The sequence below is a fragment of the Argentina silus genome (assembly GCF_951799395.1).
Source record: "Argentina silus genome assembly, chromosome: 2".
Lineage (NCBI taxonomy): Eukaryota > Metazoa > Chordata > Actinopteri > Argentiniformes > Argentinidae > Argentina > Argentina silus.
Window position 1 is genome coordinate 23146667 of NC_139656.1, and position 18348 is coordinate 23165014.

The following is an 18348-nucleotide window of genomic DNA, read 5'->3' on the forward strand; positions in this document are numbered from 1 at the left end:
GCTAAAGTGAGGGATAGTGGATAGTTTGTTGAAATGTTGTTGACACTTAGTTGAACATCTTCTGAAAATATAACCCTAACTCATATAAGTGTTACCACTCTGTATTTTAGGCTCCCTCTTTTCCTGTGTAAAAACACTGTAATTACTCTGGTAATAACATTGTATTAGAATAGTATTGATCCAGATCCCCTCTCTGTATCCTATATACCAGGGGTGGTACATATCGGAGGATGGGCTCATTGTAATGCATGGAATGGAATGAGGAATGGCATCAAACAAAGCTTGTCCTCTGATTTCTACCTCCAGCAGCATCCACTGCTCCATTTTCCCATCATCTTCCATGAGCATGGCAGCCTCCTGCTTCAAACCTTCCACGTATCAGACTCTATGCCTCTATTGTGGTGCAGAGTATGCATTACTTTGTGTTTGTTTTCACCAGTGATTTATTCATAAATTCAAACAGGATAACATCTGCAGGCATATTCAAAAGGTTTACATCTGGAGTATCAAGCCTAGAGTCAATAATTCATTCATGTAACTATGAATGTATGATTCAAAGTTGTATTACTATAACAATAGTCCCTGCATTCATTCGCGATATCCATTTCTAATCAAGGTACCCTTTATAAAGGGTCTATAAAGGGCTTGTTAAGGGTTTGTTAGTAGTTTATAGACTGTTGATCTAAGTTGTTTTTTACAGTTGGTCGTTTTTTACAGTTGGCAGTTGTTTACAGTTGGTACATTAGCAGTAGTAAACAGGCTAAACTGTATTAAATTATGTGTGAATATATTATCTGGGTGTGTTTGAGGGGTGAACACTACTCTCAGTATTAAATAAGGCAAAGTAATGAGTGAGCCTACAACTGGTACTACAGACCTACTTCTACTACTACAGCTGAACGTGATAGCATTGTAGAATATGTGTTGTTTGTCTTTTCAGATCAAGTAGATGTTGCTTAATGGTTGTTATGAAGCTATTGAATCAAATCTCAGAAACACAACAGCACTCCAGAAACATCAAACAAAGGTACTTAATCATCAGACAAAACAACTATGTTTGATTCATTCGTCCTTTGTTCTGTTCTATTCTGATCTTCTCCACTCGGCAGACAGCACTAGTCCAGACAGACTCACACAGACACACACTGCACTGCAGCCTCCTCTCTAATTGCTGTGGACTCTCTGCTCGCCATCCTGCCTCTGTCATGAAAAAAATACGTTTGTAGCTGGCTGTTCAGCTTTTATCTATATTTTAAGCCACACACAAGGTGTAGAGTGGAGCTGGTGCTTGTTACAGGGGCCTGCGCCTGCATAATTCATGGGTAGGAGCTGGTTGCTGCAGCGGCTAAATAAAAGATCTACCTCTGGATGGCAGGACAGCGGCGGGTGGGCGGTGGGAGCGTACCTGTACCTGCTCAAGCACAATGTGTGTGTATGTATGTGTGTGTGTTTGTGTGTGCGTGTTCTGCGTGTTCTGCGTGTTCTGTGTGTTCTGCGTGTTCTGTGTGTGTGTGTGTGTGTGCCACAGTCCCGCAGCCAAGATCAATAGGAATTTGTGTGTGACACAAACTCCTCACTGCACTGGAGTTGGTCGCCATGATCTGTCCCCAGTGGTGGCGGTGGTTGCTGTCTTTGAGTGTTCCTGTTGAGCTATGGGTCTCCCTACCAAGTACTCACCTCCTCTCCAAACAGTGGCTGTGGGTCTGTGTTCCTCTTGAGCCATTCTACTGTGCCTGCTGCCCACCGGAGACTGCTTTGAAAAACTCTCTGTTCTCTCTCTTTTCTCTCTCTTTTCTCTCTCTTTCTTTCCTTCTTTGTTGTCTCCCTCTCTGTGTTCTATGAGCTGTCTCGTATGGTCTTGCCATGTCCAGCTAAAAATGATGCACCCCATGCTGCGGACACTGTCCAGCTTGGCCTCCAACATCATCAGGTATCGATTATGACGGGAGTTCAGGTGTGTGGTGCTGGAAATCAGGAGAGGGATGGAGTATGTGTGACTGTGTGTGTGTGTGTGTGTGTGTGTGTGTGTGTGTGTGTGTGTGTGTGTGTGTGTGTGAAAGTGTGTGTATGTGTGTGTGTGTGTGTGTGTGTGTGTGTGTGTGTGTGTGTGTGTGTGTGTGTGTGTGTGTGAGAGAGAGAGTGTGTATCTTTATGGGGGGCTCAGTGGTGTCCTATAATCCAGGTTAGCTAGCGTTTGGCGAGAGCAGTGAGAGATTAGCCCTGCTGGCTCCTAGCCTGGCCCACTGCAGCTCCAGCCCCTCCAGTCTCTGCCTCCCTTCCACTCAGTGCTCAGACTGCAGTAGATTATAGCTGATAGTAAAATATTAAATAATAATGTCCAGAGACAAGGCTGACTATGAGCAGTGTGAGGCTTGAAACCGCATATGGAAGACGGCAGTTTTAAATTGGACAGTGGAGTATATAACTCTCCAAAATGCATGAATCCACAGCAGAATAGCTCTTATGCCCCCACCCCCCCACCAACCCCCCACCCCTGCCCCGACCCCCCCTCGTCCCTCCTCCTCACGTCTTACAACAGTATACATCTCGCTGTGTTTCTCTTTGTGAGCGAAACAGCCGAAAAAACAGCCCTCGCTCTCGCCCCAGCGAAGGCCTTCCTCCAGAGTGAACTGGGTGGCTATGATCAAGTTTTGGAGGCGAGTACCAGAAGAACGGGGGAGGGAGGGAGGAGGGAGGCGAACAAGAGGGTGGTGAGGAGCGTGGAGTGAAGACGGTGGGGTCGGGTCAGGGATGGGGTGAGGGTGAGGAGAGGGGTGTTCTCAGATGTAGCCGTGTGTGTGTTGGGGGCTGGGGGGGGGGGGGGGGGGGGGGCGAGGCACGAGGAGGCGTGAGGAGGAGGAGACGCGAGGCGCAAGGCGCGTGGAGGAGCAACAGCAGTGGCAGCGGGAGGAGAGGGCCGAGGCTGAGATGGAGGGGGGTTCAGGTTGATCCTTTAAAAGCCTTAGTTCTCCACCAGCGAAATTATTATCAGTGTGTGAAAACAAGGCCTGCTCCAGGCTAGCCACCCAGGAGAGTGCTTAGCCTCAGGGCGATTTTCAGAAGAAAGTAACGCAGGAGAAATAATGGGGGTGGGAGTACAGGAGGGGTGGTGCTGGTGGTGGTGGTGGTAGAGGTGTGTGGGGGGGGGGGGGGGGGGTTGTAAAGGGAATTTTTATTTTCATTTTTTTCATTCTCCCATCTCTCGCTCGCTCATAGGTTCTCTGGATGCCGGCTGCCTTTCTCTGTGGCTCTCATTCTCCGTGGTTTCCTTCTGCTCTCTGCCCCCTGTTCTGTTCTTCTTCTATGCTGTTCTTCTTCTGAGAGACGTCTGGAGACGAAGTGAATATGATAACAAAGCTCTTTAGGCTGACAGATCACTCACTGCTAGCTAGGCCCAGTGAAGAGCTCCCTCCCCAGCCATCCCTCACTCTCTCCCTCCCTCCCTCCCTCCCTCCCTCCCTCCCATCCATCCATCCATCCATCCATCCATCCATCCATCCATCCATCCATCCATCCATCCCTCGCTCTCTCTCACTCCTTCTGGGAGGGGTGGTGCCCATCTCTCTCTCACTCCTTCTGGGAGGGGTGGTGCCCATCTCTCTCTCACTCCTTCTGGGAGGGGTGGTGCCCATCTCTCTCTCCCTCCAAAGTCTCTGCTCTGCCTCTGTCTGCCTCTGCCTCTGTCATTGCATATGAGCTCAGTGAAGGCCTATATCCATCTATCCACAGTATCCTAACTGCCCATCTTCACAAGCTGGAGACGAGACACTGGTCATTACATAATCTTTCTGCTGCTCTCATTCTCTTTGGAGACACTTTGCTCTCTTCATGAACACTTTGTTCGAAGGATTACTTGAGCAAAGATCTTAAATATTTACCAAAAACCGTAGCGGATTCTCTGGAAATAATAAATCTTGCATAACTTTATGGAGCGAGAGGGAAATATATCCTTTTTCTCTTTTTATTTCGTGTGTGAGGATTGCCTCTCTCTTGTTCTTAGTAGAGCTACTTAGTGGGATTCAATTTTTATGATGTACAGCTAAACAATTGCTTTATACAATGACAATGTTCAGACCCAGCCATTGACCCTCCCTTCTCAGTGTCTTTCTGAATCACTTTTTAATAACTGTTGATGGTGAATGCATATCTGGATTGGCTTGCTTCTAGTCGCACTACATTCCAGAACAGAACAATGTATTTGCACCTGACTGAGTTGATGCCATAATCCAAGGAACCAGCCTCTCTCTCTCTCTCTCTCTCTCTCTCTCTCTCTCTCTCTCTCTCTCTCTATCTCTCTCCCTCTTTCTCTCTCTCTCTCTCTCTCTCTCTCTGAGGATTCTGAGGAGTGGTTCTCTCACAGTCTGGATCACAGAGATGTTCCATGCTGGAACATTCCGTCCCAGGGGACATGGGTGCGTATGTGCCGACCGCGTCTCATCTGGCCCCACTTCGCCCCACAGGGGCCGCAGAGGGAGGCCTAATCCTCCGCATCGACTGAGTGCATGTAATGTGTGCTGAGAAGTGCGGTGATGACAGAACACGGAACTCACACACACACACACACACACACACACACATTCACATACTCTCTCTCTATCTCTCTCTCTCTCTTTCTCATACACACACACACACACACTCTCTCTCTCTCTCTCTCTCTCTCTTCCTCTCTCTCTCACACACCCACACACACACGCCAGGAGGCAGTGTGACTGATATGAGTTCTGACATGTCAAGCGGCAGGCAGAGCGGCGCTGCCTGTGGCATCCAGGAAAACATGCTAATAGAGAGGTGCATTAGTGCACTCACAGGGGCTGGGTTAATCAAAGAGGACGTTCACTCTGGCTCTCACTCCCCCCCCCCCCCCCCCCCCCCCCGCCCCCCCCCACACACACACATCCTCCCCGTACCCCCCACCACTACACCTCTCATGGCATAGGGATGGATGGAGCAGGGTGGGGCTGACACAGCTCCGACACCACTCCTCCCTCATTCTCTTCTGGGCGTTCCACCTTTCAGTGTGTCCACCAGACGGCACAAATGCCGCCTTGCAAGTCTACAAGTTGGTGTTTATCATTGCCACTTCAAACTTTCCAAATGACAAAGGATTTGGGGTAAGAGGACATGTGAAATAAGTCAACCAGGGCCACGTTCTGTGACTGTAAAAAAGTTAATTACGCCTACTGTACACCCCAGAGCAAAACATTCTTTTGGTTAGGAATCAAAGAGCAAATGGAAATGGAAATGGATGGAATTCATTTGCTCATCATATCACAGACACTCTGCACATATTTGAGGGGTTGGGTTTGCATTTAAATTCAGTTTGGCTTAAATCAACAAGAGCCATTTCAGTCAAAGAATCTCAATCTCTTTTCCAGATTATGTTCATCTGCCAGTGTGAGCCATGCACAATGTCAGCCCCCCAACTCTCGGCTATCAGTCCATTAGGTGGCTGTCATGAATATGCTAGTATCAAGCCAATAAAAGCTATTAATATTAGATCGGCCATAATATACATATTCGACATACTTAATGGAGGCTGGCGCAGCATTCTGCAGCAGCTGTGATGTTGAGGAGAGGAGTGTGACCAGCATTCCCCACTTAATAGGGCCAGTTCTTCTGGAGAGAGACACAGCTCTGTCTCTAATCTACCCACCACCACATGCTTAACCACCTCATGCCCACCTTTCACTTCTCATTTGCTTCTTGTTCACTTCTCATTCCTGATGTAGAGAGGAGAGGAGACAAATGAGCCTACAGTAAAGCCAGTTAGAAACCCTGTGATAAAAAATTTAACACTACCACTTATTGCTTAGTAGTCCCTACTTCTACATGCAAAGTGGCCGTTCCAATTAAGTCCTCTGAGGTAATGTATGCAGTAGGAGCGACCATGGACCATGTACTTTTCCATATTTTCTTTTTCCGCCCTAATTTACGTTTTTTTTTTTGCTCACTAATGGCCTGTTATATATTTTTTCTGTTCAAAAGACTCTCTATCTCACAGCCTTCACTCCCCATTAATAAGGTATTATGGCCGGCCATGCAGTGGGAATGTGAAGGAGGAAGGAGGGTGAATTTATGTTAACAATGAACGGAACAGCCAAGTGCAATAGAAAAGATAGCTGGTGAAACTGCACTTGTGTGATGATGAAACCTTGCCTGAATCCAGAAGACCAGTGTTGATTCCCAGGGTTAACATCTAGGCTTTAACTCAATGGGATAACATGGTCTCATGGTGTGTGTGTGTGTGTGTGTGTGTGTGTGTGTGTGTGTGTGTGTGTGTGTGTGTGTGTGCGAGCGTTTGCATGCTGAGTACTGTAGAATTGGCCTACTTACAGTATCTAACAAGTATACAGAGAGAATACTCATTGAGGTTAAAAGAGACTCAGGTCGTGTCATAGACAAATAGACAGTTTCGGTAGAAGGGCAGCCTGCAAGTGTCCTAATCCCTTATTCAAAGTGAGACGTAATCACATCCTTTAGATGTGAACTATGGTCATACATGCACTGATTTGATTGTCAAATCAAACAACTATAATTCATTTTGATTTATCCATCAACTCTGAGATATTATTCAACATTATCAAATGGAACTGTAGAATAAAATTATTTATTTTCCTGCTAGCCGCCGTGGTCTACAGCAGCAGGGAATTCTGCATGCCAAGGACATGCAAAGTCCTGCTTTTTTTTAAAGAGGGCGAATTTTATTAACGCCATGCGCAAGCTGAGGAGGGGCAGCGCGAAGGTGATTAAACTTTCATACAGCGGACCAATAGACTCAGCTCTCGCGCGCTGTGGCCTCAACAGGTCACTGGGTAAACCTCAGGTGGCTGTATGCGCTTATTGAAATGAAGTGCGGCTAGAGAGAAAGAAAAACTAAAATAGGCTACCGATGGGATTGTATTGACTTCTCGCATGCGTCTTTCTAACTAAAAGTGCTCTGACTATATCTGAAATCAATAGGCTATCACCTCTTTTGTTTTCAGTAGGCTATAACCCCGAATAGGGCCTGTTTCACATGAATCGAAATTATTTCATTTCATTTTCCCAAATCAAGTATTTGTAAGTCTAATTACAGCGTAAGTCAAAAGACAAATCCTTAAGTCATTCAAGATTGTATTCATTAATAGTTAGTGTGCTCATTAATATATCCGACTGTTGAAGTTCTTATTAACGCTCATCAATTCATTATTTATGGCTCAAGTGGAACACAAAGGAGAAGAGAGTCTGCGAGGGGGTAACGTGGGTATCCATCCTACTCCAGATCAATCTTTTCGGCGTGTAGGGACCTGCGAGATCCGACGAATGCTCAGTTCCGAATCCCGGTGGCACGGCCCCGTTTTAACACAGCCCCACACCGACAGAGCCATAACAAACAGACACACACACACACACGCGCAAAATGCGCGGCGAATGGAATTTGAATTCATTGTGGAACGCTTGTTGATAATTCTGTTAACAAAAGGTATCCTTAGAAGGTATTAAATATTTATCCGTTCTATGAATAACAATTGGTAAGGGACGGGAGGCTGTGTTTACTTTTGCAGCGGGTTTGACTCTAGCCTACTACAACATCCCGTCTCGGTGCGCTCAGCGTCGGGAGAGGCCGAACGGGGGAGACCTGGGGCAGTCGGTTCTGCGCTCGGTCATTACGCACAGCGTGTGCGCACGGCGTGCAGCCATGTTTGCATTTCAACTCTCACCCGAGCGGATCTACTGTAGGGACTCTCGTTGTGATGTAACTGCGGTTTACATCATATACCAGTTTGTTGTGCTGGTATTGAATCACCAACTGTTATGTTCAGTGTCATAATGAACTTTTTAATAGGCACTAAATAAGTCAGGCCTCAGATGCTGCAGCTCACCTCTTAAGACGTAGGCTAAATGAGACTGACATACTGACCCTCTACACATTCTCAAAACTAAATTAATGGACACTTGTTAAATTTTTATCCTGATTATTTTCTCATGATGCTATTTTTATATTTTCTGGTCCTCGGACTCATTGGCAAGGCAGCTGCAAAGTTAGTCGCGCACATCATCATAGCCTAGTTAATTGGGTAACACACCTCAGACGCCTCAAATCTTCTCTTATCCTGCAGCTCGTTTAATTAATGAGTTGAATCGACTGTCACCCCTGGGAAACTCTGATACTTCAGACTCTGTAGGCCTATAGGGTATTTATCAGCACCGGTCCTTCCGGTGACCCTGCTCTGACCACAAGGTTCTCCTCGCGCTTTTAATTACGCCTGCTGATCCTGTCCAACTCCCCTGCACTGAGTGTAGTTGGCGGAGGGTGGAAACATTGGTTAAGCAAATTGGTATTTAACTGGAAACTTGCTGGCCTCCGAGTTCTGCATTATTCATCACCGAGACAAGAAAGTAGCGCTTCAACCCGTCAGCTCTCCCTCCAGCCGAGAGAGGAGCGGGCGGACAGGGCGCGCTCTACAGGGAAGCGGGGCGGATATATAGGGCAGAGAAACGCAGTCCACAGAGATCTCTACACACTCCCCATACCCCTCCCCATAGCCCCTCATACACCCCACCCAATTATTGGTTTCTGGAAGTTTGTTGCGTTTGTTGCGGCCTATGGAAATCGTTATTCTTGTTTTTGTCAAATAGGGATATGTGCATGGGATAGGATATTTTTTCATGTGGGCTAATAATATGGATGGGAATATTCCATCGTTCTTTTGATTGTATAAATTACTATAGAGGTGTGCAATTTGTAAATAATGTGAACTTGTTTTGATTTAGTGAAATATAAGATGTCGAATGTCTTTTTTTGTGCAATGCTGAAGTCTTTTAGCAGTCTGCTTCATTTAATGTTTTATCGATTGCTCTGAGATAGCTCGTGCCCTTTCAGTGCATATGATGATGTCAGTCCACACTCGCTGCATCTATTTACTCACCAGAAATAACCATCGTCAATGAATTTAATTTCATTAAAATTGTACTTTAACTAAACGAATGTGTTTAGTTAGTGTCTGGCGGTAAACGGGATTTTAAGTTGCACCGGACGGTGGTAGGGCATCTTGTCAGTTTAAAATCCATTATTTATGAGACATGATTAGAAGGCTATACACATTTCTTTGAACACATTTCTTTGAATTAAATGGAATTTCGGATTTGTATCTGTTTTGATATTCCAAGTCACAACAAAATATTTGGATTGCCTAGTGGGTTTAGGCTATTTTATATTTTTTTTATATTGACCCAAAACATGTGACCTAGCTCAATTTACTGAAATTATTGTCTGAAAAGTAATTTTTTTAAATAATCAATAATAATAATAATAATCCACAAAAGGTCAAATAGAGTGCCAGTATTTCAGTATCAGTTCAATGGACAGAAAAGAATAGGTCCATTATGTTGTTATTTAGAAAATGTCAGATAGCAAAAAATATTCAACTGGCCTAGACAAAATGTAGGCCTAAAATCTAATTAGGCTGTTCAAATCACCAAATGTCCTTCAAAAAGGTTTTGGATCATTTTATGTTGGCCATTTATAATTCTAAATGTTAGAAACTACACACCTCACTCATTTTGTTGGTGCTTTGTCATTGTTTCTGATGCAGTGACCAACGCTCTGCTAATAATGTATGTTCCTATGTACAGCTGGGATTCTCCCGACCAGCCACTTCCACTACTAATATAGGGTGAGAATGAATAAAACATCCCCTTGGTAGTTTCTCTTATGACGTTAGACGTTTATTGGTCTTGTGCCTTGTGTATAATGTAATAGCCGGCAGTGTGTAGCTGTCCATGGTGCTGAAATGTTTGTGGGTTTTTAGTTCACATTATAATTTTCCATACGTATGATCCGTTGATTGATTCCGTTGAGGAAATAATAATAATAATAATAATAATAATAATAATAATAATAATAATAATAATAATAATAATAACAATGACACAATATTCTTATTATAGTTACTATTATTATTACTTTGATTAATTTGCCATATTTATGAATAATTAACTAACATGTTTTTGAATCTTTAACATGAATTCAGTTCAATATCCGAGTGCATATTTGGATATATAAGTCATTTTATATTAGGAAAGAATACATTCTATACGTTTTCCCTTCAAATACATTCAGCTTCTAGAGCAGGCTATGCCTTATCACATAGAGGCCCACATAGAAACCATTGACACATCATTGCTTCAGAAATGTGTTTACATTTTTGTCATTTGTAGTACCCCACATTCTCCCCATTGCTCCCTATCCAGTCGTCTCCATCTCTGCTTTCGCCAGCTGTAGTTGCTGTGCAGCGTATCTAAGGAATTCGCAAGATCTCCAGTGTGTATGGAAACATCATCCTCCGGAGCAGCCCCGAATCCATCCCCATTAAAAAAACATGCTTCCCACGCCTTTAACTCTTGAGCACCTAGTAATGCAGGCGGTCGAATTTTAGAGTAGTCGCATGAAAGTCTACATCACAGGTCATTGAACATGAGAGCCAAGGCTTAAATGTCTGGACCCTTTTGAATAGGAGAGAAACATCTATTTCTGAAGCGTTGGAGTTGGATTCATGCTTTACATGTAGGCTCTATGATATCTCTGGTTAAAGGAGTGTAACATGCATTTCATCAAATATGATCTTTTATATGTTGTGTATGGCATCGAATAGAAATGTATGAAGATAGCAGGTTAAGATGTAACCTGATGGAATGGTTCAGCGTCTCGCCTGGACGAGGAGTTCGATAAACTTTAATGTATAATGTAACGACTATGTGCGAATTGAAACGCAATTAAACTCCTATTAAAACTTACTCATGTCTTTGTTTATTTTTTTACAGTGGCTCGAGACTCTCCTTCTAGGTATAGTATTACGAATTAAAGGGTAAGAATCCTTATAGTAGCCTAAACTAAGCCTGGGCCTTTTTGTTTATTCATGTGATGACTAGAGAAAGTGTTTGGCTATTTCGACAGGCCTCCTCCGCAGTTTTAGATGCAGTGGTCCGGCCTACTCTCCCCTGTTTATTTAACATAAAGATAGGCTAGGATTAGCACCTCAAAGTTTCATTAGACAATCGCATAAGAAGGGTTGCCCTCAACGATGAGTTGGGATTCCTGTATCGCAGCTGTAGCTACGATATTGTAATGTTTTTCATTATTCATGTTATTGCATTTTTTATTTCGTTGAGAATTTCCTTCGCTTTTGTATAGGCCTACACTTCGAGGCGTAGTATTTGTTTTAGGTCTACTTCCAAGCCTCTTCATTTATTGTGTTTGCTGCGCAAATGTTTATTTTTTTAAGTGGGTTGGTGAATGTCTTCCCTTAATGAAGGAAAAAGTAAAAACTACGTGGGCGCGTAATTATTGTTTACGCACCCTGGTGTGAGTGACATGGAATGATGATGATGAAGCGCGAGACTGTCAGAATGTTCTGTGCCCATTAAATCTCATAACTCGCGCGTTTGATCAGCCGCCTGGCCCGCCCCCGACGTTCATTAGGCTTGATTAGCCATACAATGTTCCTAATTACTTCGCCATGTTTTAATTACTGTCGAATATGCACATTTTGCGCGCGTCTTGGTCCTGGCGTGCTCGGGAAAGATCAAATTATGCGTTTTTGTTTTTGATTGTATCCCCTCTTATTATATAACCAGAGGCAGACAAATGCTACAGATATTCCCTTGTTCACCTTGTCAACATCAATTTGATCCCCGCGCTGTCTCACCTTCATTCCTGAATCTTTATAAGCGCGTTATTATGGAGTTCCCCTAGTTTAGGTCTACAACCTTGCTCTGATTAACCCGCAACAGGCACGTTTGAAAAACACTCATGTTCCCATGGAATGGCGCTGCAAATGTAATTCTGGTTTCCTATTCGCGTTTAGTGTGTGTTTGCCTCTCTAAATGTATGCCCCTCAGACGAGCTGAACGCGGGGTTTATATATTAACTTCGCTGATAAATATTGCCTCGTCTGGATTGAACACTTCCAATGCCGTGGGTCTGTGTGTGTGTGTGTTTGTGTGTGCGTGCTTGTGTGCGAGTGTGTGTGTGTGTGTGTGTGTGTGTGTGTGTGTGTGTGCGGTAATGCGTGTGTGTGTGTGTGTGTGTGTGTGTGTGTGTGTGTGTGTGTGTGTGTGTGTGTGTGTGTGTGTGTGTGTGTGTGTGTGTGTGTGATCTGACCGTCCGGCGGCGGAGGATGTCGGTGAACTTGTTTAGCCGGATACCCGCGTAACGGGGTTGCGCCTTAAGAAAGATAAATAACTCGCCTGTAAAGACCGAGAATCAGGACTCTCCTCGCCACAGTTGGTCGAGTTTATAACCCAGCCACGCTGTCAATAGTGCGGCCGGCCTAGCTGCTGTGCTGCAGTGGCTGGCTGGCTGTGTTTGCGAGAGAGGAGAAGCCATAGTAATGTAACAGAGGGATGAATCTCCAAGGCCCCAGCGTTGCACTCAAGACTCGGGCTTCATTAAAATTTCATACGCAGCGCTTGGCCAAGGTCTATTTATGAAAATGCGCTTTCCGCTTCATGGAAAACACAAGTCGGAAAGAAACCATGGGGAGGAATGGAAACATCTAAAGTGTGGAATTATATACGCTTATATATTTGTGCAGTCTTGGCTTCGAAATGCATTGTTACAAAATGCACTCGCAAGGCTTTATTTGTATTTTTTTCTCCCCTTCCTCATAATTGACGACTGTGTTCTTTCCTTTAAATTGTTGTTTATATTGTTTCTGGAGGGCTATAGGCCTATACAAATTGGACGGTATGGACAGGCATGCTCGACAGGCAAGCAGAACTTCTCTTCCCCTCTGAACAAATAATCACCATGTTCTGGCAATCATTATTCGATATGTGTGAATATGTCAGAACCAACAATTGAGTGGATTGCTTATATTTGCTTCTTATGTACAGCTTTCTTAGCCATGCTTGCATTATGAATTAATCTGGAATCGGCCTGACAATGTCTGCTTTGAGATATTATTCTGGTTTCTATTAACACGCATATTACAGTGATGTAACGTGGTACAGTGGGCTATGTTGTGTGAGTGCCCTTTGCAAACATTGGCTGACTGAAGTTTTCAGAGAATGTTGACATCCGCCTCTGCCGGTTTGAGCGGAAAGAATCTGATTTGCGTAGCAAGGGCTCTTGTTTTGATTCTACGGGAAAACACAGAAGAGACAATAAGGCCTCCTGCGTGTTAATTATTTAAATTAAACAATTAAATGAAGGCTGTCGTGGGACTGACTCCTTTATTCACTCATCCATATATCTGCTCCGCTCGATGACGGTTATGGAGGGCGCTCCATAATATTGCAAGAATATAACCTTAATAAGCTTTCACTATAACGATTTGACTATCAGTGAATCCAAGATACATAGCAAAGGCTATAGATCCTTTTGTTAATTATTTTGAAGTAACTGCTTAACTGCAGATCGTAAAGATTGATACGGCATTCTTCGTTTATCTCAAGTATCTCAAACCTGCTGTTCAGCAGCCAACTCTTACTCTAACAGCAGCCAACTCAATACACTGCTAACCTTGATTAAACATGGTTAATTATATATAATTTATACGCATCAATTGGAGTACGTTCAATTATAAATCATTGATGAAGCGATGTAGGCCTACTACTAGGCTATATTCTTTGTTAGGACAACATAGCAGAACATGATTCGGATAGAGGGGCAAAATATGAGTCAATATAGACGACAGCACGTGAGTCCATGATGAGGTGTTTATGCCCTGAACGCTTCATTGATGTGGAATTTTAAAGTCATAGCGTCTTATGTTATACTAATTTGATGACATTCATAATTGGGTTGCCTATTTAACTTTTTTGGCCATGGCTCACTAGCCTATACGTCATTTGATAAGCATTTGACTTGGGAAATAATGCGTTTTGGCTGAAGGTAAATCCCAGGCCAATATTAGGGCTAATTAGCGTATTGACAATCATATTGTGGCTTGGGCTATTTTCGTTGCTTTTATCTTATTTTTTTGGTTGTCAATTATTTATACAACCGTTTAGTGTCCCTCAGTTTAATCATAGTGTCATATTGAGGTCTCATCCTGCTACAGTCGCGCCACTTTCGTAGTTATAATGGTTGTATTGAGTTGCTCCGAGGGGAGAGGACCCGGGATCGTGTTGTACAACACAGGCAGTCGGTTCAGGCCGAGGAGATCTTCTTCTTAACAAACACATACAAAAATCAATAGTATCATAACAGCTGATATTTATTATTCATTAATAACGAGTTTTACAGGCCTGAAACCACCTGCTGAACACGAGGGAGTGCCCGGGAAGCCCTGACATTCTCTGGACTGACAAGCTCGGTCAACGTCTCTCTGATCCTTCTGTATAGATACGTCTGCCAGCATATAGGCCGAACACGCGCAGCACTGGTGCGGCAGACGTACAGTAGTGAGGACGATTACGCACATCTATGTCCAAAGTAGCTGGCAAAACTACCATTTGAAAATGTAAAATTATTGATTTTTCCATTATGGAAGTATTATGACATTTCAACGTTGTCTGCCACATGTTCAGACAGCCCAGAGTAGGCTTATTTACATTCTCAATCTGGGAATGTTAAAATGCCTATGCTGCTTTTTGATGCAACATTTTAAATAACAACGTCTGATGTCCTCCGACCATGGCCTTATATGAGGCAGCAGTTGGTGACAAAAGTAGAACTCTGGCTTGCGTCATCGATGCCAGGTCTCAATTTGAAGTTGTTTTGACTGAGAGGAGGTTAGGAGTAAAGCCACGTTCAAATGCTTGAATGTATTTTCGTTGATGCTTGAAAACTCTCGAGAATAAATAAGATTGAGGTATAGGCTATACCTCACTATAATGCTAATTATGATAACAAATCATTACAATATGTGGCACGACGACTTATTCTGACTAAAAGTTATTGTTTGTATGATCGTATAACAGTTTCTATAACAGATCAATGAAACCAAATAATTAATACAAAATGGACTAACATAATAAAAACATTAATTGATATACGATTCAATGATTCATAGGCTACGGCTTATTATTTTGATCATTGACGTTTTAAATCTACCACCACAACTCTTAACTGCTTAAAATGGTTCCATTCTCCAACTGATCTCATTCTCAACCTTCCACCCCGAGCGTTCTCTTATTTCAAAGAGACAGCTGTTCCATTCTCCACTGTCACTGCAGAAGACAACCAACCACTGTTACCAACCACTGTTGATATATTGTAAATGTATTTTCTCCCAAAGAAAAGATAGCAGAAGATGAGGTAAAACGTGCATGGTTTATTTTAGTTTCTGTCGCTTACACAGACACATTTAAGCACACCTTCACAAATGAAATATACGTTGTATTTCAAATAAATTAAAGTTCAAATAAATACATAAATTAAAATAAACCAAACTTAGTAAAAGGGCGAAAAAAATATAAATAAAGCAACAATTGATCTTTAGAATATCTACAAAGTGCACTGAACTCTCTGGGAATGCAATGTAGTCACTATTTCCATCCATAGTCCAATAATAATAATAATAACAATAATAATAATAATAATAATAATAATAATAAAACACACATACTTTTGTTTTCACGTGAAGACATAAAAGGGAAGTTCAACAACATAATTATTCTAAATAATTTGATTGTCAAAGCATCATTGCAGTGATATTCGTACAGACATACAACATGTTCACATAATCTGTGAGTCATCTAATTCAACCATTACTTCGTGGAAAAACGAAAAACGAAGAAACCTATTTCTTTTTTGTGTTTTTATAAGTCCAAAATGACCATGAATGTGCCAACACTAGCGTAATGAGGTAGACACAGAGAAGTATACTGTGTATGTCCGTGTGTACGTGCGTTTTGCCTGTGTGTATTCTCTCTTATTGCAATGCATTCAGATGGGGTTTTAGAACTATAAACGCACAGATAACGCCCTACGAGTAAACCATGCAATGGATTACAGTTATACCCCCGTGTTACCGAGAGCGACTCATCTCTGAGACACAGAATGACATTACGCCCTAAGCATCAGTAGGTTAATCTGCAAACAACAATTGATTTTCAAAAAGGAACAAATTCGATGCGCTCTTCACACACATAGGTGCAATGTATTCACAAATATGTACAATGATAAATATAAAAGAGTTATTCTGATTCGAGAATAATAACAATTATTATTCGATTTCCATTTTTTTGTACAATAATTGCCATGAGTAAGGGGTGTTTTTTCTCTTCTCCGCCTCGATGGAGAGCTGATGACGGTCTCCTATTTCAGACTGTTATTATAATCGTTTGATATGTTGAGTTTTTTTATGTCAAAAGTTGCATGTTTCGCCCTAGGGGGGATATTAGTCTTTATCCCAATTCAAAGGAGCGTCAGCCTCGATGGTCCATCTCAGCAGTTTGCGTATTTGTTTCTGACATGTCTATTCAGTGTAAGTTTTCTCTGCTTTGGCCTAGTGTGTCGCAGAGAACTTCATTCTTTTCTGCTTTTGCCTCTGATTGCAAAACCACACCCTGACGACGTTCTTTTTCAGGTCCAGTTTCTCGGCTATCGCTGCAATCTTCTCCGACGAGGGCCTCGGCTGCACGGCAAAATATGCCTCCAAAGAGCGCTTCTCCGGCGCAGCGATGGAGGTACGTTTTCTCTTCTTATCACCCCCGTTGAAAATCTCAGGCTTGGTCATCTTCTCCCGCTGCGCCCTCTCCGCCTCCTCCAGCCACGCTTCGAGGATGGGTTTCAGGGCCACCATGTTATTGTGAGAGAGGGTGAGAGATTCGAACCGACAAATTGTGCTCTGACTGAGACAACCAACTCCGGGAATTTTAAGATTCGCCAGGGCCGACCCCACGTCCGCCTGCGTCACCCCCAGCTTGATCCTCCTTTGCTTGAACCGCTCGGCGAACGACTCCAGCTCCCGGGGGTCGGGCTCGGAGTCTCCGCCGCCACCCATCGAGGCGTGCGACCCCAGACTGTGAGGGTGCATGTTCATGGTCTGCGGGTGGTGGTGGTGGTGGTGGTGCTGCATGTGGTTGATGGCTGACATGTGGGCGTGTGGATGGGACGCCGTGGAGCAGACGTCAGTACCGGTCATACCTCCCAGGGAAAGGCCGGGCAGGTGGTCCAGCAGGTCTCCCTCCAAGCCTTGCGACGGCTGGTGGTGGGGGTGGTGATGGTGCGAGGTGAGCACAGAGGGGTGATGCAGGTGCGCCGAGGAGGAGGTGGGGGTGCAGGTCATGCTGGTCATTGTAGTCATGGTGTGGTAGGTCGCGTCTGGCTTGAAAGGGAGGCTCTTTTGAGCCATGTCCACCGCCGCCAGCGCTTCCGCCCTCTGCAGTAAAGTCTCATCGAACCCGGCGAAGATGTTGCCCTGCAGCTGTGAGGCGGACAGGGGAGGCAGAGAGGTCGATTAATGATGGTGCCCAAACAATAATAGCCTACCCCAAAGAGTTTGCGCATGAACTAAAAGTCTGGATACGTTTTAAAAATGCAAATTATTCTGATGGAAAAGCCTTTATTGTTTTTGGGATGAGCCTATATATTACGTAAGAGGTTTGAGGTGTATACACATTTAGTGATCATAGAAATAAGGATCCCCTGAAATGAAATTACGCATAGTATCCTAAATGTTTTAAAGGCTATTTAAATCAACTCATTTTACAACTTGGATGCAAATAGTAAAAAAAAAAAAATATCCAAAGATATCCCAGAACTATTTACAATTTTGTAATTCTTTATTAATATTAATATTTAAAGTCTCTTGAATTATTTCTGTGCACATTGAAATGAGACGAGTATGAAATGAGACTGAATACATGATATTGACAATATGAAACAACTGTTGTGAGAAACCATGCTGTCACTTATTTCTACAGCAGCCTTCAGTTTCACCTAATTCTCCATGATGCAGACGCAGGTAATTTCGATCATTTGTGATACAATATTTGAAATATGATGTTAACTTACCGAAGGTGTGGGCAGGCATGCCCTCCGGATGGCCTCCGAGCTCGAGTGCAGAGGCGTGTATTTCGGCTCGTGCAGCATCGGATGCATACTGAAAGGTTGTTTGCTATTCATTGACATCATGATTGCAGAAGTTAGAGAGGGTTGTCCGTCGTTCTCGTTCGGCTGCGTTTTGGTCCGTCTACACTGGAAAGTCTCCGGATTAAACAAACTGATAGAATATTTGTGGTTGAGGGTGGTGGCGATGGAGATGATAACGATGACAGGTAAAAAACCTCCTGTCGCCCTGCTTTCTCCAGCCGGACTCCGCTTTTGGCTGTAATTGACTGTAGTACAGATACTACCTTGCAGGCACCTATAATATATCACTCTCTAGCTAGCCCCGCCCTACTGGTGGGTCATCA

General features: G+C 43.5%; 1 protein-coding gene across 1 annotated transcript; it reads right to left on the minus strand.

The window, feature by feature from the left end:
- Positions 1-16436: 16436 nt before the first annotated feature.
- On the minus strand, positions 16437-18067 carry pou4f4 (POU class 4 homeobox 4; the record flags this gene model as incomplete). The annotated part of the gene is made up of 2 exons (XM_083686393.1): positions 16437-17357; positions 17948-18067. The coding sequence occupies 2 exons, from the start codon at positions 18065-18067 to the stop codon at positions 16437-16439; spliced, it is 1041 nt and encodes a 346-aa protein (XP_083542519.1).
- Between the last annotated feature and the right edge of the window lie 281 nt (positions 18068-18348).